Genomic DNA, 23,559 nt, shown 5'->3' with positions numbered 1-23,559 from the left:
TTAGTATGAACTGTTCATTGAACAGTCAGGAAGTGCTTTATGTGACCCCAACAAATGTTGCTTTTCTTCATGGGTTTCAACAAAGTTGTGCTCTTTGGAATAGTATTACTGGAATTTGTTCCTTTGCAATTTTAAGCTCGCAGCCAAACTCTGGAACCCTTGGCAAGGCTGTGTTGTTCTGCTAGGGGGCAAAAGAAATGAGGCAGAGAAGCTCAATAAATCACTCCTGAGGCAGAAAAGCTCAATAAATTACTTTTTTTTGCTTATGCTGTCTGGGTGAGGCTTCTTCCATGCACTAATGAACACTGAACCTGTGAGCTATTGATATTCACTGCTCTTTTGTCTTAAGCTTAGGCATGTAGGTTGGTATTAAATGTGCAGTTTTGCCACAAAGATGTGATATTTAAGTTTTATGTTCAGGGCTACACAGCATCAGAAACACGCAGCAAAATGATCTTTTGTTGATAGTGGAGCCCTCTTCATGCATCTGTGGGGAAAAACCAAAGTGTGTCACTGCAGGAGCTCTCCCAAAGGGATCCATGGGAAGGGAAGGGGTGCACAATGTGAGCTGTAGCTCTGTCAGTTCACTCCTGTTGTGTCCACCTGTGCTCAAAGTAGCCTTTAGACCAATGTGGCAATTTTGCAAGCTAGAAAAAGCCCTAAAGGAAAGCCCTCCTTAAATACTGCTGGTTTTATCTCTCCATTAGTGCACAGACAGAAACTCCTTTTTGCGTGTGTTCTGTGGTTGACATTCATGTATTTCTTCTGGAAGTTGGGAGACCCATTTCCTATCCTCAGCCCAAAACATGGTGAGTTTCATTTTCTTGCTGATGCTTTCCTTCCTGCAAATAGATTTTATCTCACTTTTATCTTGGAGCTATAATTATTTCAGCTCTACAGCTGGGACTGTAGAAAGCAGTTCTTGAAACTAAGGATCTGCTCTGGTTTGTGATCTGCAGTGTGAAGGTTGTCAGACTGACAGAAATGGGTGGATACACCTGGATTATTTGTATTAGTTTTCTTTCAATACCACAGGAAAACTTGCGGGAAGTGAGTTCTTACTGAACTTGGACTGTGAAAAGGACACTGTGCTTTTTGAGAACACAGAAACTTCATCTCCACAAAAAGTTTATCACAATTTTTATTTACTTATTTCTTTTATTGTAGATACTAAACCGAGTTTGTTTAAGAAGTGAATCATCACCCAATCCTTCTTCTGACTTTTTTCAGTCGGGTTATTGTTTCTTGTGACTGAAATAAGATCAGTTTAGCATGAATGACTGTCCAGTTGATGGAACATGTCAGGGAGCCTAAACACCAGAGCTGCACAGGCTGTAGCCAGGAACAGGCCTGGCATTGTGTGCTGGCTTTGGTAGCAATCCATGCACTGCCTGAGCTCAGAGTCTGTGTCGTTTCCTGAGTGTGAGTTGGTGAGTCCTGCTGGGTGCCTGAGCTATTTTTGTGCAGCATTATCTTGGGCATCTTAGTGTTGCAGTCATGGAACCCCCACAGTGTGAAGATGCTGCGTGCACTTGGACTGGTTTGGGTCCAGTATAGCCTGTGCTTGTGCCTGACTGTGCTGAATCCTTGAGGCACAAAGTGTGCTGAAGGATTATAACATTGTAGAGCCAGACGATTTGTCACCCAGGCTGCCTCTGTAACTTACATTGCCTTTAAAGCCTGCACTGGAAAATTGTTTGTATGTTGTTCTCAACAGGTGAAATAAAGTCAGTTTCACTCAAATTGGTGAATTCTGTCTGCATACACAATGGTCAGCTTAGTCTTTCTGTTCTTTAAGAAGCTACTTCACTCTGTACTAATCTGTAAGAGAAAAATCAAAGGACACCAGCTGCTGTAGGGTCTGCTCACCCTTGTCTGTGATCCTAAAGCTTTTCTAAGAGAAAGTGTGTATCTGTATTTTGTAATTGTGTCATTTACCTCTGAAATACAGCAGCTACTGTACAGTGCAGATCCCTCTGCCCTGTGTTCCATTGCCGAGAAAACACATGTATGCACTGTGAGCTGCAGAAGGCACTTGAGTTGGCAGAATGTGATAACCCAGTGGGAACTTAGCCATGGGGTTTAGTTAATCCTCTTCAGGTCACTGAGAAGGTTCTGGGAGGCTACCCAACACCTGCAGATTTGCAGAACTGCTGCTAGGGTGTTTTCTATTTTTAACTTCTGCTTTATGGGATGATAACACAACAGTTGCACAGCGCCTTATTCTTTGGGTGCAAACATAAGGTTAGAGGAAAGGATTCTACATGATTTTTTACTGCTGTGGTGCTGCTGTCCTGCCTCTACAGACAGGGCTGCTGCAGGGTTTTGATGCTGTGAGCGCCCCCAAAACAGGACTGTGAGCCACGTTAATGTGGGATAAGATAAAAAGGTACATTCTTTAATGTCCAGGCTTAGGGCTTTTAGGAATACATGATGACATCTTTGTGCTCCCCTCCACGAACAGTGGTTTCATGGTTTTTATAATATTGCCCACCCAATCATTACTGTACACATTTCTCAGTCCAGCCCCAGTCCTACCCCTGTGCCATCCCCCAGGATTTGGGGCTGGGGTCGTTGAGACCCTCTGTCTTCATCAGCTCCTCTTTCTTGGGCTTTGGAGTTCTTCCAGTGTTCTTAGACTCAAGGTTGTTGGTTTATGTTTGGTCTTGTTCTGCAGGCCTTTCTGATAGTCTTCAGCTCTTGTACCTTGAAAAGAGCCTAAACAGATAAAAGAATTTGAGCTACTGATAAATGCTAAGGGTTAGGAGTTATAAACAATGAACTTAAGCTGCTACAAATATGAACACTACATTTGTTACAGTTACTGTGTACCTAAAACCTACAAAATGTGAAAAATCAAAATCCCCTTTGGCATCAGTTTCATCAGGTGGTGGTGACCCAGTTCAGACAGGTGGGAATGGTGTTGGCAGTGTCCTGCAGCTGGGAAGTGCACCATCAATCAGGGCTCCCCTGGTCTGCAGTTTGTTTAACAGACCTGAGTCTGGGAGCTTGCAGTAGAAGAAAGGTTATGCTTAATTACCTACTAGTATCTGAGTTGATAACGCATTCACTTCATCTGACCTGATCACAAGAGGGTTGCTGTGAGTGTTAAGGGGAAGCATTGCTCTAACCACTGGAACGTCATGTCATTTTGAAGGCACCTCTTTTAACTGCTGCGGTCTGACAGTGTGTGGGGCAAAAGGCCAGTGTATTGTAGCACATTCTGTAGCTCGTGTAAATCTCTATGCAGCTGCACATGACTGCGTGTCTCGGTTTCCCTTTGTGAAGACTTTTTGCCTTGTTTTCATCATTTATTCCACTTCTCTGAAGCATGAAATGTGGCTTGGCGCTTGGCCATCTCAGCTTTGCAATCGTGTAAGCTCCAAATGTGCTGTGTGTGGCAGCTGCTCTATAACTACCTCCCTAAAAAGTGAGTGCCGTTTACTAGCACGTGGCACTGTATCCTGAGAAGACAGGTCTGTGTTTAAGAGTAAGTGCAGCCTCAGTACTTGGTGTTGGTTACAGCACAGTCTTGATGTTCATGCTGAATTACATATTTTAGAGTCCACTTAGTGCTCAGGTGAAATACCTCATTGGTGTTCACCTCAACAATGTGTACATATGCCAACCAGATGAATACTGAACAGCCAGGAGCTGCTTAAGCTTCCCAGAATGTCATACCTCCACTGTCCTACAAGCACAGCTTGAGTCTGGTGTGGAGGGGTGACTTCTAATGACAATTCACAGGACAATTCATAGGGATTCCTCTCTATGGTTCAGACATTTTTAGGCCAGTTTGTAAGGACCGACTAGTTTGGTAGCTCTAATCCTGATGAACTGCAGAACTGTCTTTGTGGAAGATGTCTCCTTTATAGTGTCTGGTGGATGATCTGTGTTCTGACCTCAGCAAAAGGCACTCATAACATTGACTAAGTTGGAACCAAAATATTGACTGTTACACCTCTCAGTGTATCTGTCTTAAGTTTCTTCACAGCCAGAGTTTCCTATCCTGTTTCTAAGCATAGTAACATGATTTCTGAGGGAGACTTCCTACCCCTTCCTTTTCACAGTTCCTGTCTGTTACCTGTGGTCACTGCAGAGGGAAGGCAGCTGGATTAATGAAGCAGCTCTGTATTGTGTTAGGAATGCTCTAAGTGTGAAGCAGAGTGAAGAAAGCAAGGCTACTAATGCCATGCTTTTCCTCTCTCAGGAATCCTGTCCATAGAACAGCTCATCAGCCGTGTTGGTGTGATTGGGGTGACACTCATGGCTCTGCTGTCAGGATTTGGAGCTGTCAACTGTCCATACACTTACATGTCCTACTTTCTCAGGTAACTGCAGCCTTGTGAAATGTTTTTCTAGCTTTTTGAAATTATTCTTCTACTTTTCCTGTGGCATTGTTTCATGTTTCTTTGTTACTTTTTCTCTGAATCTGGCTATTGCCATGTCTACCTGCTAGAAGCATTTCCTTTGCTGAAGGCTTTTCTCCTTGTACAGCCTTTTCTCTCTGTTTCATGCATGTTCACATCTCTTTTGAAATGGGATAGCAGGCCTAATTGGGTGTCTTCATTTTACAGGAATGTCACAGATGCAGATATTCTGGCTCTGGAGCGACGACTCCTTCAGACCATGGACATGATTGTTAGCAAGAAGAAAAGGTGAGAAGGCAACAGTAGCATGAAACTATTTATTTCAAGGATTTTCAGTGAGTATTGGTATAAGATGGTTCTTGAAATTACCAAAATTTTTAGCTCTGTTGGCGCTCTGTGTTCCAGTGAAACAGGTGACCAAGTTGGGTTGAGCTGTGTGGTGTTTTGTTCTGGCCTGATATATGACTTTGTTTTTTTCCCAGGCATGTGCACAAAATAGTGACCTTTGTGAGTGCAGTGGCGCAGATGAGGCTTCCAAGACAATTTGTAACTCTCTGGGGGCAGCATAACTAGTCTGTAGGGTGGGCATTTTTCCCTCTGCTGAGTCAGTGACCCTGAGGCCACTGCAGCTGGTTCTTACTGGTGGTGTCAGGACAGAAGGGATTCATCCATATGGAGTGCTCTCCTGCTGTGTGGATCTGGTGGTTCTTGGTCAGAACTGAAGCAAGGCAAGTGAGCTGGGTTGGACACAGCTGTATTCTTGCAAATGGCAAGGTTTGCATTAGTGAAGTTTTGCAGAGTTCCAAAATACTGCTAATGTGATTGTAGTGTAGTACACAAGTTTATCATCAGAACTCTGCTTGCGCTGGTTTGGCCTATTCCAGGTACCCCAAGCTGAAAAACTATTTTGTAAGCAGTGCCATCTCACAGCAGTTCTCCCAAATTTTACTTCTGGTGCCCTGTTGTTTTCATGGAACCCTTTAACATACACAGGGGAGCTTTTAGGTGGTCTAACCTTGCTGAATTTATCACCAGCATGTTTATCTGCTAAGTGCTATTAGCAGATGAAAGTGTAGTTAAAGCACAACCTTCTTCTTCCCTTTGGAAATGTTAAGTGGTGAACAACTGTTGACTTTGTATTTGTGGTCATGTGTGAGACGGTAAGTAGTAAGAGAATTTAATTACTCAGGTTAATTGATGTAATTGACTGAAAGCATGCTAAAATGCTGCCTTTGGTGTTAAAAGATGTTGTGTAGTGCTGCTTCTGACTCTGTGCTCTTTTGTTTTGTGCAGTGTTTTTGGACCTCTGGTCTAGGGAGAGTGATGTTGGGGTACGAGTAAGGATGTGTGGGGCTTGCCTTTCTATGGCCATGAAATTTTCTGGTTACAACAACTTTCTAACCATTATGAAGAGCCACATAATATGTATTAATCACCTGGAAATTATACTGAAGTTCATGTATTTGTATTTAAAAAAAAAACCAAAGCAAACACAAGAGAAGCCCCAAAACTATGTAGTCTCAAAAATGTGCAAGAAATATCAGAAGTTTGAGTTCTTGTAGATTTTGTTGTTTTGCTTTGATGGGGTCGTGACTTGCATAATTGGACTATTTGCTCATCTAAAGCAGAATTTGAAAGGTTAGATACATACCAACCCAAATGCAGTGCAAATCACTTGCAGAACAAATGGGAATAGCAGTATTTTATGGTGTAGGGTAAATACTACAGTACCATAAATTGTCATTTACTTGCTGCCACCTTCTCAGAACTTACCAATGCACACAAGAGTTAGAAGGCAATAGAATATAAAGCTTTTTTGATCTAGGTATTTCTTTTCATACCGGCCCTTATTCATGCTGGCTTCCCAGTCTGTAGGAGGTAGTTGTTGAAAGTTGTTTTCCCTGATGCTTTTTGCACAGGAATCATTGCTCTCTCCTTCCTGAGTGGAATCAAGTACAGCCTTATGGAAACTCAGCTCTAGGGCTGTCAGGTTCTTTATACTCAACCTTGCTGGTATGACATGACGTAGCCTCAGGTCTGAAATGCCTACATTCTGTGTCACCATTGCTTCATTTGGCTTCATGTCAGAGTCAGATCAGCTGATCTGACCATAGATATATCATGTATCTACACAGGCAAGAGTGTAGAGTGCCTGTGGATCCTTTCTGTGAGGTCTCCAGAACTCCTGACTCCTGGGTGGGTACAGAGGTCCCTGTCACCTCTGAACAAAGATTTGCCATTGTATATCTGTAGCTTTGTGCTTTGCCTTGATGTTGTTGCATTTTTGCTGCATTTTTGCTGCAATGCTGTGGATCATGTGGGATGGAACATGTGAATCAGGTACTGCGAAGAAAGCATTTCTTACATTTGGCAGCTATCAGGATGAGTTGGATTGTTCTGAGATCTCTGTTATTTGTAGTCTGTGCTCCTATGTGCTTTTATGTGTGCTAAGTAGGGTGTTTCTTCTGCTGAATGTGAAAGAGAAATGATGAAATTAATTTTTTTAAATTTTTTTATTATACTGCTTATCAACAACCTTGAAGAGGGCACAGCACCAAATGTAGCAACACTGGCTGCGGCCACAGGGAAGGACCTAAACACTGTTGAATTGTGCCTCACCTTGATAATCCTTTGAATAGTTTTCAGCTTAGGAGTGGATAACTTGCTCACAAATTTCAATGGGAAGAAATGTGAGGGAACGAGACCAGAAGCTGACACTGCTCATGGGGATTATGCTGTGGTGCACATGGGAGTGTGAGGGACGATATGCAGCTGCTGCTGTAGTGTTGGAATTAGCTTTGGGCGTCGCATTCAGATCGCCTTGAGTTCAGTCCAATAATGGATTTATGTGTTTCTGCTTCATAGCAGCTTGTCATGCAGCCCAGTAGTGTGACAGCATATCAGTGAGTGCGCTGCATACCATTCAGTGCTTACAGTTCCATGGAGGAGGAGGATGTGTAGTGATAAAGAAGAGGTGTCCAAAGAGAGAGAGAGGAACATGAGAGGTCTTCCAATTCCTGAACTTGAGATAACACAGTCATGTATTTTAGGAAAGCAAAGCAACTAATCATGTGACTGAGAAATCCATTTGAATTCTGATTTTTGACTCTGTTTAAATCCCTTTAAAGATTTAAACAGGACCCTGAATGGAAGACTTGGGAAGTGTCTCATTGAATCTCACTTGATTAGATCTGGGCTCAACTCCAGAGCTAATCAGGGTAATTTTACGTGGCAAGATTGGTGCTTAGGGGAAAAAAATGGGGGCATCTGTTTGCAGTGAATTTAGTTCTACACTGTATTTTAAGAAACTGGTGGATTTTTTTTCTTGTTTTGGTTTTTCATAAAAGTGCTTTATTTCTAAGGACTTGTGTTTTCTGTTCTTTCAGGATAGCAGTGGCTCACAGGACAATGTTCCAGAGAGGAGAAGTACACAACAAACCCTCTGGTTTCTGGGGAATGATAAAAAGTGTTACAACATCTGTTCCAGGAAGTGAAAGTATCCTTCATCTGCATGCTGGCACCCGCCTTTGGAGGTGAATCCAGCTCTCTTTGGTTTTGAAAGGTAGAATGTTAGTTGGGACAGTTACAAAGCATTTGTGTTTCAACACATTTCAAGCCTTATGTCTCGTGGGAAGTTGGCTCTGTGACACTGGGCTCTGTGGCACCTTTTGCTCAGGACTTGGACACAGTTTGACTGTGACACAGGCAGAAGTTGTATGTTTCTGCCCTGCTCTGTAAATGTGCTATTGCATCACCAGGACTGAGGAGTACAGCAGATCAGAGGACAGATGTGCACACTTAGAGGATCGTGAAATGGCCTGGGTTGGAAGAGACCTTAAAGTTCATCCAGTTTCAACCCCCCACATGGAAGGAATACCTTCCACTAGACCAGGTTGCTCAGAGCCCCATCCAACACTTCCATGGAAAAGGCATCCGCAGCTTCTCTGAGCAGCTTATTCCAGTGTCTCACCACCATCACAGTAAAGAAATCCTTCCTAATATCCAGTCTGAACCTGCCCTCTTTCATAGAATCATAGAATCGATTGGGTTGGAAAAGACCTCCGAGATCATCAAGTCCAACCCTTGGTCCAACTCCAGTCCCTTTACCAGATCATGGCACTCAGTGCCACGTCCAGTCCCAGTTTAAAAACCTCCAGGGTTGGGGAATCCACCCCCTCTCTGGGCAGCCCATTCCAATGCCTGATTACTCTCTTTGGAAAGAATTTTTTTCTGCTCTCCAACTTCAATTTTCCCTGGCAGAGCTTGAGCCCGTGCCCCCTTGTCCTATTGCTGACTGGCTGCTTCACTTTGAAGCCATTACCCTGTGTTCTATCACCTTCATGCCCTTGTCAAAAGTCCCTTTCCATCTCTCTTGCAGTCCCCTTTAGGTACTGAAAGGCTGCTCTGAGATCTCCCTGGAGCTTTCTGTTCTCCCTGCTGAACAACTCCAGCTTTCTCAGCCCGTCTTTCTGGGAGAGGTGCTCCAGCCCTCTGATGATCTTTGTGGTGTCACGTTGCAGCTGTCTGCCCCATCACATCACTGAGTCAGCTTTCTGTTCTGCTGTGTCCTGTGCTGGGTAGGAACAGGTGAACAAAGTTGTTCTACCCAGGAGGAAGGGATAAAAGGAATCGATGGGGAATAGACACAAGGGTCTGTATTTCTATAACTTACTTGCTTAATAAGTGATTTCTGTCAGACCACTTGAAATGTGCAGTTTGCATATTTAAGACTGAGGATTCTTCTTCCTTGTCTTTCCCACTAGCTGTTAAAATCAGAATTTGGCTATTTGACAGGACTCTTCATAGGAACCACTAATCACTTGGGGCAGCTGCTCAGCAGTTTTGTTTATGAAGATGATGTGAGTGTGGCATATTGTGAGATGCACTTCAGTGACAAAGGACATGGAGCAGCAGTCTTTGATAGCTCTGGTTCTCTTCTGTGATGTGTTCCCCAGGCAGAGAAATAAAGTTTGTTGCATGACTGCCTAAATTCTGTGTACTGCCAACCTTCTGAAACTGGAGTGGTGTGCATTATGTACATCCTTGAGTTTCCTTTGGGTGCCATGTTAACAAAGAACGTAAAGACTCAATCAATAAGCTGATCTGGAGCAAAATGAACAAACCATTATATGTAGCCCTTGGTCTGAAGGTGGGGAATGTTTTGTTTTTAATAAAGAGTTTGTGATGTGTTCTAGCCTTGACTATGCTGGTTTGCCAGATCTGTCCCTTATCCAGCAAGAAGTGGATGCCTTAGAAGAATTGAGTCGGCAGCTTTTTCTGGAAACTGCTGACTTGCATGCAACAAAGGTACAGAGCAATTAACTGCCCAGATGGGTTTTGGGAGGTCAGAGTAGTTTGAAAGAGAATGTATGCTACAGAAATTGAGCTCTGTTCAATAGGTAAGTGTTGAAATTTAATGCAGTGTAGTGAGGTTGTTTGTCTAGCTTTGGCTCTAGATGACAGTTTCCTTCCAGTTCAGACACATCCTGGAGTCTGCTCCCGGTCCCTATAGCCATTCAGAAGCTTCTGAATTAATATTTATGAGTTCAGAAACTTTTGAATTAAAAGGTATAGAAGGTAGGGCTGTGTTTGCTCCTCTTGGTACTTGGTTAGAGTTTTATGTTGTGGGTGACTGTGAAAGTGGTGTATATTTTTGTGTTCTATTCCCTCTCCCTCCTTTTGTTTTTCCAGGAGAGAATAGAGTATTCCAAAACTTTCCAGGGAAAATACTTCAACTTTTTGGGTTATTTTTTCTCCATCTATTGTGTCTGGAAAATCTTCATGGTATGTGAATGTTTTACTGCATTTTATGTGGATGTATTCTAATGCCATACACTGCACAGATTATAATATACATGCAGTTCATTAAGTAATGCTCTAATTTCCTTAAAATTGGGCTTCTAGAAGTTCTGAAAGAAACTGGCCCTTGGCTGAAATTAAACTCTGGATCTGTCTTTTTGTACAGACATTTTCGCATTAGATAAGTAATTCTTACAAGTGTGCATTTTGCACCTTCTTAGACAACATGACCATCCCCTGCCCCTTTCCTTAGTGATACAGCCTCAGTCATGAACGTGTCTCACGTGTGACAGAGAGAAGTACTTTCCTCTTTTTGTTTGAAGATAAATCCATCTCTTTCTCACAGGCAACCATCAATATTGTATTTGACCGTGTGGGGAAGACTGATCCTGTCACAAGAGGAATTGAGATCACTGTAAATTACCTAGGAATCCAGTTTGATGTGAGCCTTTATTAATTCTTAATCCAGCAATTCATATCTTATCTAAATAAAATCATTCTGCTGACAGGGAGAAGGTGATAGACCCTGAGAATGTGTCTTTGGCTTTTGACTTATTGAGGAAGAAGGGAAAATGCAGCAGCAATGTTGCTTTCACACTGATTTTATGCTGACATGGTCTTGCCAGAGAGGCAGTGATTTGCTTTTTTTGTTTTGGGGAAATGGAATCACTTTAATCAACTTGTTTGGATAAATATATTCAGCTACAGCGTATTTTGATTGCTTATGCAAACAGATGTTCTGCCACTACACTTTTTAAATATATCCCTGTGAAAATGGGGTTCTTTGTGATTGGTGTAAGCTAAATCTGTTTTTCTTGTGTGTTTGGAGTAAACACTTGCTAATACCTTTGTGAAAATGTTATATAAACCTGTCTACAATGGGTATCTGTACATTAGGAAACACAAAGACCCTGAAGACTTGGCAGATAGACAATGTGGTGTAAATGGGTTTAGCTGTAAAGTTTTAACTGTTTCTTTTTTTTTTGATACAGGTAAAATTCTGGTCTCAGCACATTTCCTTTATTCTTGTTGGAATAATCATTGTTACCTCTATTAGAGGGTTGTTAATCACACTAACAAAGGTAAGAAGCTGGACTCAAATGGTTTTAGACCCAAAAATCCATTATCAATCTGATCTTTACCTGTAGATGGGACAAATACTGTATAAACTTTACATATACATTTTATATTTAAATGTCTGAATATAAATACTTGCAGAGGGAGAAAGGTAGGAAAAATACCTTCTGCAGGAAATTTCCTCACTCAATCTCAGTTGCTACTGTCAGGAAGAGATGTAAATGTTAAATTAGATGTCAAACGTAAGCAAGGGTTCAGAATGCTGCTGTGGCCAAGGCTTATCATTAAGGTTGATGACATGGTGATTAAAAGCGTTTGGATTATTTACTTTGAGCTGCTGGTAGGATTGGAAAGACATTAACTCAAGAGACATGTGACTCGTCTTGACCTGGCCTTTGGTACCTAAACTTAAACTTCCCTATATATTGTTTTGTGGCTTTACCACATGGTACAATTGGCTTTGAGAGTGCAGGTTTATGAAAGTAGGATACATGTAGCCTTCTAGAATGTATGCTTTTTTCTAATGAAAAGGTATATGAATGGTATGTACTTTTCACGCTGTCCAAAGGCACATCAGATTTATCTGACTGCTCATTTCCACTGTTGTTTTTTTTTCCTAGTTCTTCTATGCCATTTCCAGCAGCAAGTCCTCCAATGTTATTGTCCTGCTTTTAGCACAGATAATGGTGAGTATGTAGAGCCATGGGCACACCTGTATCCATTTATGCATCCATATATATTTGTGCTTGTGTACATATACACATCATAATGTCTTTGTGTGTGTGCTGGTTTAAAGATTAACCGGCAGGAGAAATGAACCCAACACAAAAGAGATTATAAGTCAGAGTTACAATTTAATAATAATATTACAATAAGTGCAATGGCACAAATAGAAATTGGTTTTAACCCACAAAACCCAGACGTATCACCCAGCACCCTGAGGCACAAACACAATGGGGTTTGTTGGCCCCTGTGCTGAACCCCACGTGGTTGCCCCAAGTCCAAAGTAAAAGGAAATGAAAAACCTGTTGGTGCAGCTGATGGTTGCAGTCTGGTTGAAAGTGATGGTCTCCTCCTGCCAAGGTTCTGATCCTCCTGTGGATCCAACAAGTGACTCCCTGAGGTCTTCAAACCCCCAGATTATGTACCCTCAGGTCTAGGTGGGAACACCCAGTACCTCCCCCAGGGCGGGGAATTACACAATGGGTGATCTGCTCTTATCTCACAGGTGTCTTTCACACCCAGCTCACGTCCTGAGGAGTCGTGTGTGCCCTGGGCAGCTGCTGCAAATGATCCATTAACAGTTCATGGGAAATGAATAAAGGGTATAGAATACACAGCTTTGGTTAACCCCACGCAGTGATAAACTGGTCCAATCTGCTGAACTAGGACAGTGTGCTATTAAAGTCTATGTGTTAGCCACATAGCTTGTTGTGAAGCTGTAATTGCTTTCCCTGTGTTAATTAACTGTGTTAATTTGCAGGGTATGTACTTTGTGTCATCAGTGCTCCTGATCCGGATGAGCATGCCTCCGGAGTACCGCACCATCATTACAGAAGTCCTGGGAGAGCTCCAGTTCAACTTCTATCATCGTTGGTTTGATGTGATATTCCTCGTTAGTGCACTGTCCAGTATCCTCTTTCTCTATTTAGCACACAAACAAGCCCCAGAAAAGCATATGGCCCTCTGAGTCAGAACTGCAGTCATGGACTGCTCTCTGTCCTTTCAGCTGCACTGCTGCAACTTCTGTGGACTGCACAACTTGAAGAGAGCCAGGACTGTTCTGTGTGTTCCAGCAGCCTAACTGGCTCTTTGAACTCTCATATATGTCACCATCAGGCTCTGTGGCTCATTCTGTTAAGGTGCCACAGCTGGAAGGGAAGCAGGTACACAAATTGAATGTGAGATGGTTTGTTGCCAAGCAATAAGGGCACTCCATGGTGCAGCACTATCCAGGAATATCAGGCCTTGCATGATAGGCTGTCTGAGGGAACACCTGGGTGTTAGAACAACATCTCCCTTGAAGGCACCAGGGAAATGTGATTTTTCTTTTGAAAATCAACTCATAATTGGGATTCAGAGAATGGCAATTCAGGAATTGAATGTTTGGGTCTGTAGAATTAAATAAGCTTTTTTAATATCTCATGCAATCATCACAGTTGTTTTTTGTCACTCCCAAAGATTTGGCTGGATGTCAGCTAGAAAGTGGTTAGGATTTGCTATCTGGAAAAGGTGGAGTGGAGAGAATTTCACTCCATTTCTGTCTGGAGTGTATGACAGTGTGTATCTTTAGTACCTACTGTCCTTAGAAGCTAGAGATTGGCTTTCTCTTGGTGAGTCTCAACTTTCTTTCCCCTCTGCATAAATGTCACTGAGGCTTTGGATTCCACTTGGCTGTAGTTCAGTGTGAATTCAAAGACCACATCCATGCCTTATTTATGTTGCATATTACAAATTTTATTCATGTGGCTTAAACGTGTAAGTTTCCACAGCCACTCTGCCAGGCTTTGTTTTATAATTGTTCTGGAACATAAATCAGAGGGGTAAGGGTAAGATCTGGAAAGGGAAAAAATAGCCACTGTAAATGATTTATTTCTTGTATTGTCTTTGGTGTACAGCAAAGAGGCAAAGTATAACAGCAGCAGTATTACAGAGCCCTGTGTGTCACACCCAAGTCAGGGTGGTGGTGAATTGGGTTAGACAAATTTGCATGACTGAGTTACGTTATTATGCTATTCTAACCACCATGATCCACAACTGTATGCAGAGGAGAGAGAGCAGTGCTTAACCATCTTGAGTTACAAAGTGAGCTTAGTGTTTGAAAGGAATTTCTGCAAAGTTAGCAGGAAAATGGAGCGTAACGCACAGAGTACATTGGCTTATGCCACTTCACAGCAGTTGTATTGCTGCAAGTGTAGCAAAGAGTTGCCACTGAGGTTGAGTTGATGGACTTGGGTTAGGGATAGAGCTGCCTCTCCTGGGAGATGGGGAGAAATCAGTTGCTCTTCATTAAGAGCTTATCCTTAAAAGGCTGAAATGCTTACAAATCTATAAAATGTTTCCATCTTCTGCTGCAGTACACTTAATTATACCCTTGTAGTTATTTAAGTCTTTTCAGAAGTAAGTGACTAACTGCCTGCTTTACAAGGCACAAAGCCAATGAAGTACAATTGCAGGGTGTTAAATGGATGCAAGTTACACTGAAGTGTTTATTTCAGGAAGAGATTGCAGTCCATTACAGGCATGGGACTCCTTGGAATAGCCAAGTTCTGGGAGGTGTAGTAGCAAAACATTACTGAAGAAAGATTTAGGTGGTTTCCTTTTTGTTGTTCTTGTCTCCTCACAACTTTGTGTCATCGCTGTAACTGTCAGCTCTTGTGGAGGCAGCTGATTGTGAAGAGGAGGATGAGTCTGCCTGCAGAGGAGTAACAAATATGTTCTGATTGTTTGCAGTTTGTAAACATGCTGGATGGTCTGCAATGCTGTGAAGGATTCATGTTTTCATTTGCACCAATCACATACTTGTTTAGGTGGCAGAATGAGCCAACAAATACAATTTTTGTTGCTGAAGGGCTTTTTTGGTTAAGTACATCTAGAGAGAAATTTGTTCAATAGAAGGTTCCTGTTGTTGAATTCCTGTATCTACTGAATTTGAACACAAAAGTGGTGCTAACTTCAGATCTGCAAAATACAGCTTGGGGACTATGAAATTCTTGGAAAAACTTGTAGCTGGACATTTGAAGACAAGGCTAATGAATAATGAATGGGTAACTGTTCATCCTATTCTTCCTTGCCTGTCTGTTCTGCATGATCAGAAAATAAGCATTTAGGTGTTTAAGACTGACCACACAGAGGGTTAAAAATTACTATTTCAAGAAGAAATACCTTCCTGCTTTTCTGAGTTCTGTCATGCTTCAGATTATTTCTAATGGCATGAAGTAAACTAATTACAAATCAGCCCATTTCCTAGAAAATGTCATCATAGCCTATCAATTGCTGTTCTTCTCCAAAATGATCAATATTGAAATATTTCACCTGATTTTCACAAAAGTCATTAATGTTTTTGGTGATTTAAGCACTTCTTCCTGCACTTCCACAATTGTATTGCCCGTTTACCATCCTCATTGAGGATTACCATATTTGGATTATCTTGTTCCATAAAATTTCTTGTATGTGCATTCTTTATGTGATTTAATCTTGTATTAAAGATACTTGTTATATGTGGGGAAAGAAAGAGTTGTTTATAATAATGATGAGTTTCTCTTCCAGTAACTTGCAAAAATCATCCTACCTGAAAAATGTTCTTTTCCTATGCCCTGTGTGATCCCTCAGCATCTGCTTAGTGCAGTGTTACTCACCCTTTCCCTTGATTCAGGTGAGCTGCACTCTGGCTCTGACAGATGGTTTTCTGTATAAGCAGGAGGTTCAGAAGTGTCATGGACTGGATCTGCCATCGAGGCTGTGATGGGAATGTTCTGCCCTTGGAAGTACCTGTAAGCATCTTTGCTGCACACCAGTAGTGTTAGTCTGTCACCACTATTTTGGATTCTTGCCACCACTTTGTCATAGGATTCGTTGATCACATTCACTCCGTTCACTTCCACCAAAAAGTCTTCGTTTTCTACCCCTGCCCTGTCAGCTGGCCCATGGTTTTGTACCTGCAGAGGCAAGTTCAAAGCATAAACCTTGGAAAAATGCATTAACAGCTGAGGGTTAGATGCACTACTGTGTTACTGCTTTCCTTACAGGATGGTAAAATAATATGGGGAAGGGGAGATTCAAGGGCCAGGAGTAAATTGAGAGAGGCAGAGACATAATAAGCATGGAACCCTCATTTTGAGATATAAGATGCATCTTGATTTTGGTAGACTTACATTATGGTAGAACCATGAAGACAGGTAGAAAACCAGTTTTTTTACTATTTGCAGGTCTCTGTCCAGTAACTTTAAGATTAACTTCACTACATTTCACAGATTCTTTAGTAATGAGTGGAACCCCTCCTCTCAAGAAAGCTGAAGTCGTGTAATTTGAGACAACAGAATTTTGACTTTCCCCAGCTATGGAATTCAGAGAAGGGGGAATAGTGGGGGCCAAAGGTGCCTCTATAATTAAGATGTTCTGCAGTCAGAAATACTGATTTTAGTGTGCCCACCTCATGAATAAAAGCAAAAATTGCAGAAAAGCTGGATTCCCCTTCCCTCTGGATGTCTAGCATGAGGAATGTTTTCTGGTGCTTATTTTTTATCTTGGGCCAACAATGTCAGTCTGACTTAAGCAAGTATAGCTCTCATCGGGGAGCACTGCAGAAGAGACTTTTGTGGTTTTTCTTGTATTTATTTGCAGGATGGAAGGGAGGAAGCTGACAGACTACTTGAGTTTTTCCTTGTGCCTCATTCTTCATTAATACCTCACTGATGAACAGTCCAGGCTTGTTCTTGATCATGTTTAAACTGAAGCCAAATCCACTGGACCCTTTCACCATCTTGCAGATTCTTGGCTTGTGGTTTACTTTCTGCTCAGTGTGCAACTCCACTCTTTCTTCTGTTTTAGCTGGAGTTGAATCTTGTGCTTTGTAGTAGTATGAGAAGGGGGAAATTTGAGCCTGAAAAAAGGGACAAATGAAACTATGTTAACATTACCACTTCTGTTGTAAAATCTGTGTCAGGCTCATACTCAACATGTTTTGTTTGAAACTTTGTTAATGACTCAGATTTGAGCTGTGCTGAAGAACTCTTCCCTATTAATTTCTGCCAGAATGGGAAGCTAGTGTTGATCTGGATGGGAAGTTGCACAGCCATGTAGCTCTGAGTTTGCTGTCTTAACAGCAAACTAACCTTTCCTGTGGTGTGTTTGAATTTAGAATCCAGAAGAGCTCAAAAATTTGAGTGTTCTGTATAATGCAAGGAGAGTTGCTGAAATATGGGTGTATGTTTGAGATTTCCTGCAAGTTGAAGAAATCTCTGTCAGAGTGGGTTGGCTGTTTCATTGCTGCATGTGTCTCTTCATGATGTTAAGTTATGAATTCTGAGCAATAGTTTGCATTTTCTTACCAGTTTATACATGGCATCAGTTTCTTTATCCACCACCAACAGCGTGGTTTTTGCCTCAGACTGTTTGATTTTTCCCACCACGCTTTCATGATCCAGACCCTCCACTTGCTCCCCGTTGACAGCCACTACGATGTCATTGTCTTTGAGACCCGCCATGGCTGCTGGGCTCCCAGAGTTAACATCCTTGATGATGTGATCTAAGATCAGAAGGGAAGAGAGATTGATGTGAAGTTGTAGCTTGGGAAGTTTAAAGACATTAAAATGTATGGCCAAGGCAAATTGTCAGAATGGCACTTCAGGTTCCCTGATGCAGCCCTGTGCAACATGTCTGTGGAGCATTTCTGCTGGGTGACCAGTAAAAAGCCAAAGAAAATAAAGTGTGCAAATGCTGTACAGGAAAAAGCTGTATATTGAATGCCATGGTCTGTGTGTTAACTGGATTCTTACCACCAGTATTTTGTTCCATCCGTAGATAAAATCCATAACCGCTTTTTCCTTTCTGGATCTCAATAAGTCGTGGTTTGAGGGGAAGCAATCTTAGGCTGGCACTCTCTTTGCTCAGTACCACCTTCTGGCTTGTGAAATAACGGTCTGTTTCTTCATTTGAAAGTAGAAACATAACATGATTTTCAGACTTCTTTACCTGTGACAGTACATGTACAGTCTCAGATGTCACCCCTTCAACAGCATGTGGGAATTGTAGATACTTTGGTGAGTGGGGCACTGATACAAGTGGTATGTGGGTGCTTCTGATGAATAAGCCATAAGCTGTAGACCATGCTACTCTAAGTTAACTTTTTTGTCCCCTCACCAATCAGAAATTTGGGCCATGACAAGATCATAGCATGTGAAATCGGAGGAAATTTTCTGTATTTCATACTGTGTTCCTGACCTATAGGGGCCTGTTGAGGGCCATAAGTGTGGCATACAGTGCTGTAGAATCCAGTGAGCCTCAGTAAACAGTATTTGACTTACCTAGATGTGAAACTCTACAATATACGCATATCATGCCATCTATACCCCTGTTTTAGATTACCGTGACAAGAGTCAAGTTTCTGACACTTTGGTCCTCTTCTGACTCCCTTACTGCTTTTGAGGTTTGGATTTTTTTGTGTCTATTCAACCTCTCCAAGTCCATCTTAATCCTTTCTACTGTAATGAGTGCCCTTTTTATTCATCTTAACCAAGGTCAATCTGCTGCTGTTGTTGCAGTAGCTTAACGAAACACGGGTGTTTCACAGTTCCATGGTTAGTTGTATGCACTGAATGATGATGGAATGCTGGAGCATGTACTGCCTGTCTCATGGCTCTCTGAAATCTCTTCAGCTCCAGCTGTGTTTTAGCAGTGCCAGTACTGGAAAGCTGGAAGCCTCATTAGCAATGTTCTTTGCAGCTGAGGCCAGCCAGTGAAAGTAGTTGCACAGTAATTTTCATTAGTTTTGGACTTCTTAAGAAAGGAACTACTGTCTAAAATTCTGATTTTATCCTGTTCCATGCTGACTGTATCATCAGAGAGTTTCCCTCTTCCTGCCTTGAAAACCACATTTGATAACTTGCCCTCAGGAACATTTCAAGGACTTCTAGGAACAGAGCATGATTTATTTAATAGGGTTCCTGGCAGCATTAGGTTTCTGTTATTTAAAATTCTTTGGCCTGTCTTGGCAGTATTCATTCAGAGGCAGTTTGAGAGGCTGCTTGATAACAGAGCCAAAGCCAGAGCTACGCTGCTGCACTGATGACACACAAACAGCAGCTCCCAAGATTTACTGTGAAGCGTTCAAATCGGCCAGACCTGCCTCCTCAGTAACCCTGATAGGATGCTGTGAAAGTAGGCCAGAACAGAAAATGAATCAATACCTTTTCCACCACTTCCTCATGTGTGTCATTTTCCACGTTTTTTCCATTGATTTCAATCAGGCGATCGTTATTTTGGACACCAGCCTTTGCAGCTGCTCCCTGTGATGAAAGCTCCACTACGAACAACCCCTTCTGTCCTAAAATAAATGAAAACTCATTACACAGGGTAAGTCACTGCAGTGTGCCTGAATTCAGTGTTCAAGGAAACTGAGCACTGATGTCCTCAGAGGCTCGTAGTCTCTGCTCACATGCAGATTATAGGGGCACCACAAACCTTCCACATACACACACCTCTGTCTCTTTCTCTTGTCTTGGAAAAATCACTTCAGTGGTGGAGGCAGGGAGACATTTGTTCACTATCTGCAACTCAAACAGTTGTTTATTTCTCTACCAAGAGTACAAGTGGGCTGATTAAGATACCTGTAGGGATTTGATTCCTGCCCCTACTCCCCTTGGAATTGAAGAGAGGAGAGCTGCTTTTATTGTTGTTTGGTACACTTCAAAATTTTCTGGGTTTGGAAAGCTTTTATGTTTGGTCTTTCATGTATTACATTCCAAAATATGGTCTTCAGAGGCTTTGCAGAGGAGTTCTCTGTTCTATTTACTGGCCTTGGAAGAAAGGTATATGTGGAAGAAGGTCAAAATTCTTTTCTTTATAAATTAAGTAACTTCCAAATCAGGAAAAGTGTTTCTTACAGCTGTCTACAACCTTGTGTGCTGATTTCTGAGGTGATTTGCGGGAATGAAATGACTTAATATAGCATATTGAGTATACATCTGATATTTGAGCTGGGACTGCAAACTTGGGTTTTTTTAAGTGGACTTAAATAATAAGAAGAAAACAGCTTATTTTTACCTCTTATTTTTTTCATCTCTTCTCCACCCCATAAGAAACATGGTCCTCAAAAAACCCTGCACTGCATATGCTGTACAGAGATGGATCTGAACTCATCTTGCTACTCGCTTTCTTCTAGCAAGAACAGTTTGTGTGTCCCTATTAACCCCCCATGTGTTAACTGTTTGCCTCTGTCCCTGCTGCCAAATTCTCTCTCTCTCTCTCTCTCTCTCTCTCTCTCTCTCTCTCTCTCCCTCCCTCCTCCCTCTCTCTCTCTCTCTCTATCTATCTATCTATCTATCCATCCATCCATCATCTCTGTATATCTACATATTTCCCCCCCAGGCTCTGACCTTCTGTGGTTTTCAGAGAGAAGCCATAGCCCTTCTCCTCCCTCACTAGGTAGCAGAGCCGAGGTTGTGGAGCTGCAGCGGTTCCTCTGTTGGCCAAGGATGATGGTGACTGTTCCTGCTGCTGTCCTGTTGATGCCTTTTGACCCAGCTCTTCCAAGTTTGCTCCCTCCTTTTGTGCCCTCTGGTAGGATGCGTCATCCAGAACAAGAAGTACAATGGAATTCCCGCTGTTTTTGACAATCTCCACCACCTGTAGTGGACAAGGGGAAATGGCAAGCAGGCACTAGAGGGATTGAACTAAAAACTCTCCCCAGGAAGGGCTGCAGTGTCTGCTGTTCTTGTCTCATCCCCCTGTTTATGCACTGTAGAGGCACCCCCAAAGACATTTCATGGCCATGGTGAGTAATGAATGATGCAGGGAGATACTCAGAGCAATTGAATCAGCTCTTGGGATTTCCTACTCAAAGAAGTCATAAAAGCTGGAGGAGAAAGCTTCACATATTGGCCATGGGCCTCGGTAATGGGGGTGGTGTGAATGCCAGACTAAACAGAGATGTACCTGTGCATGTTCCTCCTTGTCTACAAACACACCATTAACCCTGAGGACTCTGTCTCCATCCTTCAAGCCAGCCTTTTCAGCTGGGCTGTTCTGCTCCACATTCCGGATGATGTGCCCTGCCGTGTCTTTCTCAATGCGCAAGTAGAATCCGTAGGTCTTTTGGGGCTTTTTGGTCACTTTACATTCTCGGGGCTGCAGAACAGAAGTCATCTCTGCCAGACATGGTGGAAAAGACGTGTAAGTAAAAGCAGTAAGCTTACCTATATATTCCCTCTAAATATGTATTGAGGGAGTTTGCTTCAGAATTCTTGGAATTCTGTTTCCCAAGAAATCCAGCTGTGGGAAGCTGAAGATGGTTAACAAGGCGAGGGAGAAGAAACCAATCCCTTTTCCCTCTCTTGCCTCTTTTCTTATCTCCCTATATCAAGTGAAGTTAAACAAGATGCAGAATTGAAAACAAGAAGTCTGCCTGTGAAAACCTAGTAAAAATTGAGGGGAGGATTTAATGCCTGTATTAAGTCTTGTAGAGAAAAAAGGATGGCAGCACAAAAATATCAAACCATTATAGGAAAGTTACATGACAAAGTGGAATTTCACAGTATTGCAGAATGGTCAGGGTTGGAAGGGAGCTCGGGAGGACATGTGGTCTGACCTCCCAGCTCAAGTAGGGCCATCTACAGCCAGTTCCCATGGACAAAGTCCAGACAACTCTTGCATATCTCCCAAGGAGGGAGGATCCACTACCTCTCTGGGCAACCTATGCCAGTGCTCAGTTGCTCTCATAGTAAAAATAGTGTCCTTACATTCATTCAGGTGGAGCTTCCTATGTTGCAGTTTGTGCCCATCACCTCCTGTCCTGGGCACCACTGAAAAGATCCCAGCTCCATAATCTTTGCACCCTCCTTCAGGTGTTTTTATGCATCAGTAAGTTTCCCCTGAGCATTCACGTCTCCACTCTGGGCAGGCCCAGCTCCCTCGGCCTTTTGTTAAGTCTTCAGGGATGGAACTTCTCCAGGCAACACCTGCAGATGGATGAGCAGGTGGGATAAAGGAAGGGCCTCCTTGTGCTAACCAGGTTTTCCTGTTCTTAGTTATGCTAGCTAAACAAATTAAGTTTCAAGAGAAGGCATTGTAACTGGAGTGTTAATGAGTGCAGGGTTTGCATTGGAGGGTGGATGTACTGATTTTTGTGATACCTGCTGACCCAGATAACTTTACATGAGGAGTGGACTGGCTCTGTGACAGGCAAAAAAAAAAATCTGTATCTAGACCATGCACAGCTGTCTGCCCATAAGCAGCTGGCTGTGTGCTGGCTGGCCAGGAGGCAGCATTGCTGGACAGCACCCAAGTGCCTGAGTTCAACATGAGTCAGTGGTGAACCTTGAAGATGATCATCTGTGCACTGGGTGGTGTCAGATGTCACCAGCAGGTCAATGACAGGGACTGTTCCCCTCTCTTTGGCACTTGGGACACCTCATGTGAATACTGTCTCTAGTTTTGATCTCCCCCAACTGACATATTGGAACCAGTCCACTGAGGGGGGTTAGGTTTTGGAGCACACAGTGTTTAAGGAGACTGAGAGACAGCTGGGTTTGTTCAGCCTGGGGAAGAGAAAGTAAAGGGCAGATCTTACTGATTTCTTTCCAACTGCCTAACTGGATTGTGTTGAGAAAACAGACTCTTGGAAGTTAACAGGTGGTAGGATGAGAGGCAGCAGACACAGGCTGCAGCAAGAGAAATTCGAACTAGACAGCCATAAGGACAGCCTGTCAGGTACTATTAGAACAGATGCCCACAAGGGCTGTGAAATCTTCATCCTTGGAGATACCTGGATTGGACCCTGAGCAACCTGATCGAAGGTGGTCCTGTTCTCTCTGTGACATTGAACCAGACAACCTGCAAAAGTCCCTTCCCACCTAAAATCTTGGATGGTTTTATGATGCAATGAAACTGTTTTGGGTGAAACGTATCATGCAGGAATATCACATGCTAAAAGTAAACAGCAGGTGTGACCAGGGACACCTCCAAAATGAGTTGTCTTAGAAACTCTGCCAAATATCCATGAGGACAGGAGAACAAGACAAATGAAGACAACTTCCAGTTGAAAAGTCCAGGTAATTGGCAAAGTTGGTTTGTATTTTACTGGAAAGGTGTTTTTTTCTGCCTCTCTTTACTAACTATAAGTCAGTTTTATAGATGTGCTGGCAGTCAAATTGTTCTGTGATAGCAACTCCATAAAGGGATGAACTGCCCTGTTATCTGGACATTGTTTGGAACACAGACTGTATTGATTGCAAGTACAATTCAAAGCAGTTTTTCATGACAAATACTAAGAATCTCTGCTACTTCCCGATACTAACACTGAAACCCAGTGCTACACAAAACTGAAGAAACAGTAGGGTTTTATGGGAAAGGTTATTTCTTCATATTTAGAAAGAGAGGGAGGTTACAGTGCACTGCATGCTATTCCTTTTAATCCCTGAAAGCTTTACATGCAGAGTTATTTAGATTGTAAGAAGGAGTTTTCTCAGGAAAGAGGGATTAGGTAAAAAGGAATTTCTTACCTGTGTATCTATGTTGAGCAGCCTTCACAAGAGTTCTCTTTTACTGTTTCTCCTGTGGCTGTACCTATAAGTAAGGCTGGACTTTGATTGGGCAA

The 23,559-nt window shown here is 42.5% G+C and overlaps 2 protein-coding genes across 5 annotated transcripts in view; one reads left to right on the top strand and one right to left on the bottom strand.

Moving 5' to 3' along the window:
* The window catches only part of GPR89B (G protein-coupled receptor 89B), a 23,470-nt gene extending 7,931 nt beyond the window's left edge, over positions 1-15,539 (top strand). Inside the window, exons 5-14 of one of the 2 annotated variants that reach the window (XM_071563649.1) lie at positions 708-809; positions 4,211-4,331; positions 4,578-4,658; positions 7,757-7,868; positions 9,582-9,677; positions 10,062-10,154; positions 10,516-10,611; positions 11,162-11,251; positions 11,867-11,932; positions 12,730-15,539. In XM_071563649.1, the coding sequence (XP_071419750.1) occupies positions 708-809; positions 4,211-4,331; positions 4,578-4,658; positions 7,757-7,868; positions 9,582-9,677; positions 10,062-10,154; positions 10,516-10,611; positions 11,162-11,251; positions 11,867-11,932; positions 12,730-12,936 (1,064 nt within the window). In that variant the 3' untranslated portion in view covers positions 12,937-15,539. The remainder of the gene's footprint in view (positions 1-707; positions 810-4,210; positions 4,332-4,577; positions 4,659-7,756; positions 7,869-9,581; positions 9,678-10,061; positions 10,155-10,515; positions 10,612-11,161; positions 11,252-11,866; positions 11,933-12,729) is intronic. The other variant, XM_071563658.1, reaches the window with a different exon arrangement.
* On the bottom strand, positions 12,087-23,559 carry PDZK1 (PDZ domain containing 1). Of its 3 annotated transcripts, XM_071563627.1 has the most exons (10): positions 23,465-23,551; positions 21,704-21,922; positions 20,901-21,112; positions 20,342-20,591; positions 19,154-19,290; positions 17,744-17,939; positions 17,297-17,493; positions 16,654-16,848; positions 15,738-15,904; positions 12,087-14,661 (listed from the first exon to the last, which is right to left on the bottom strand). In XM_071563627.1, exons 3-10 carry the CDS (start codon positions 21,108-21,110, stop codon positions 14,442-14,444), a joined length of 1,572 nt encoding a protein of 523 aa, XP_071419728.1. In that variant the 5' UTR covers positions 21,111-21,112; positions 21,704-21,922; positions 23,465-23,551; the 3' UTR covers positions 12,087-14,441. The 3 variants fall into 3 exon arrangements, with proteins under 3 accessions (XP_071419728.1, XP_071419719.1, XP_071419736.1); XM_071563618.1 differs by lacking the exon at positions 21,704-21,922 and having other exon boundaries at positions 23,465-23,559; XM_071563635.1 differs by lacking the exon at positions 21,704-21,922 and having other exon boundaries at positions 14,496-14,661; positions 15,605-15,904; positions 23,465-23,559.

The sequence above is a fragment of the Pithys albifrons genome, chromosome 1 (assembly GCF_047495875.1).
Source record: "Pithys albifrons albifrons isolate INPA30051 chromosome 1, PitAlb_v1, whole genome shotgun sequence".
NCBI classification, from domain to species: Eukaryota; Metazoa; Chordata; class Aves; order Passeriformes; family Thamnophilidae; genus Pithys; species Pithys albifrons.
The sequence above is the reverse complement of the archived record's forward strand: the minus strand, read 5'-3'. Positions and strand labels throughout refer to the sequence as shown.

Excerpts from the sequence above, each read along its gene's own strand:
- PDZK1 (XM_071563618.1), bottom strand. The coding sequence starts at position 21,110 with ATGACTTCTGTTCTGCAGCCCCGAGAATGTAAAGTGACCAAAAAGCCC. Across the intron at positions 20,592-20,900 it reads ACAAGGAGGAACATGCACAG|GTGGTGGAGATTGTCAAAAA; the intron begins GTACATCTCTGT and ends TGTCCACTACAG. Across the intron at positions 19,291-20,341 it reads CTCTCTGAAAACCACAGAAG|GACAGAAGGGGTTGTTCGTA; the intron begins GTCAGAGCCTGG and ends CATTTATTTTAG.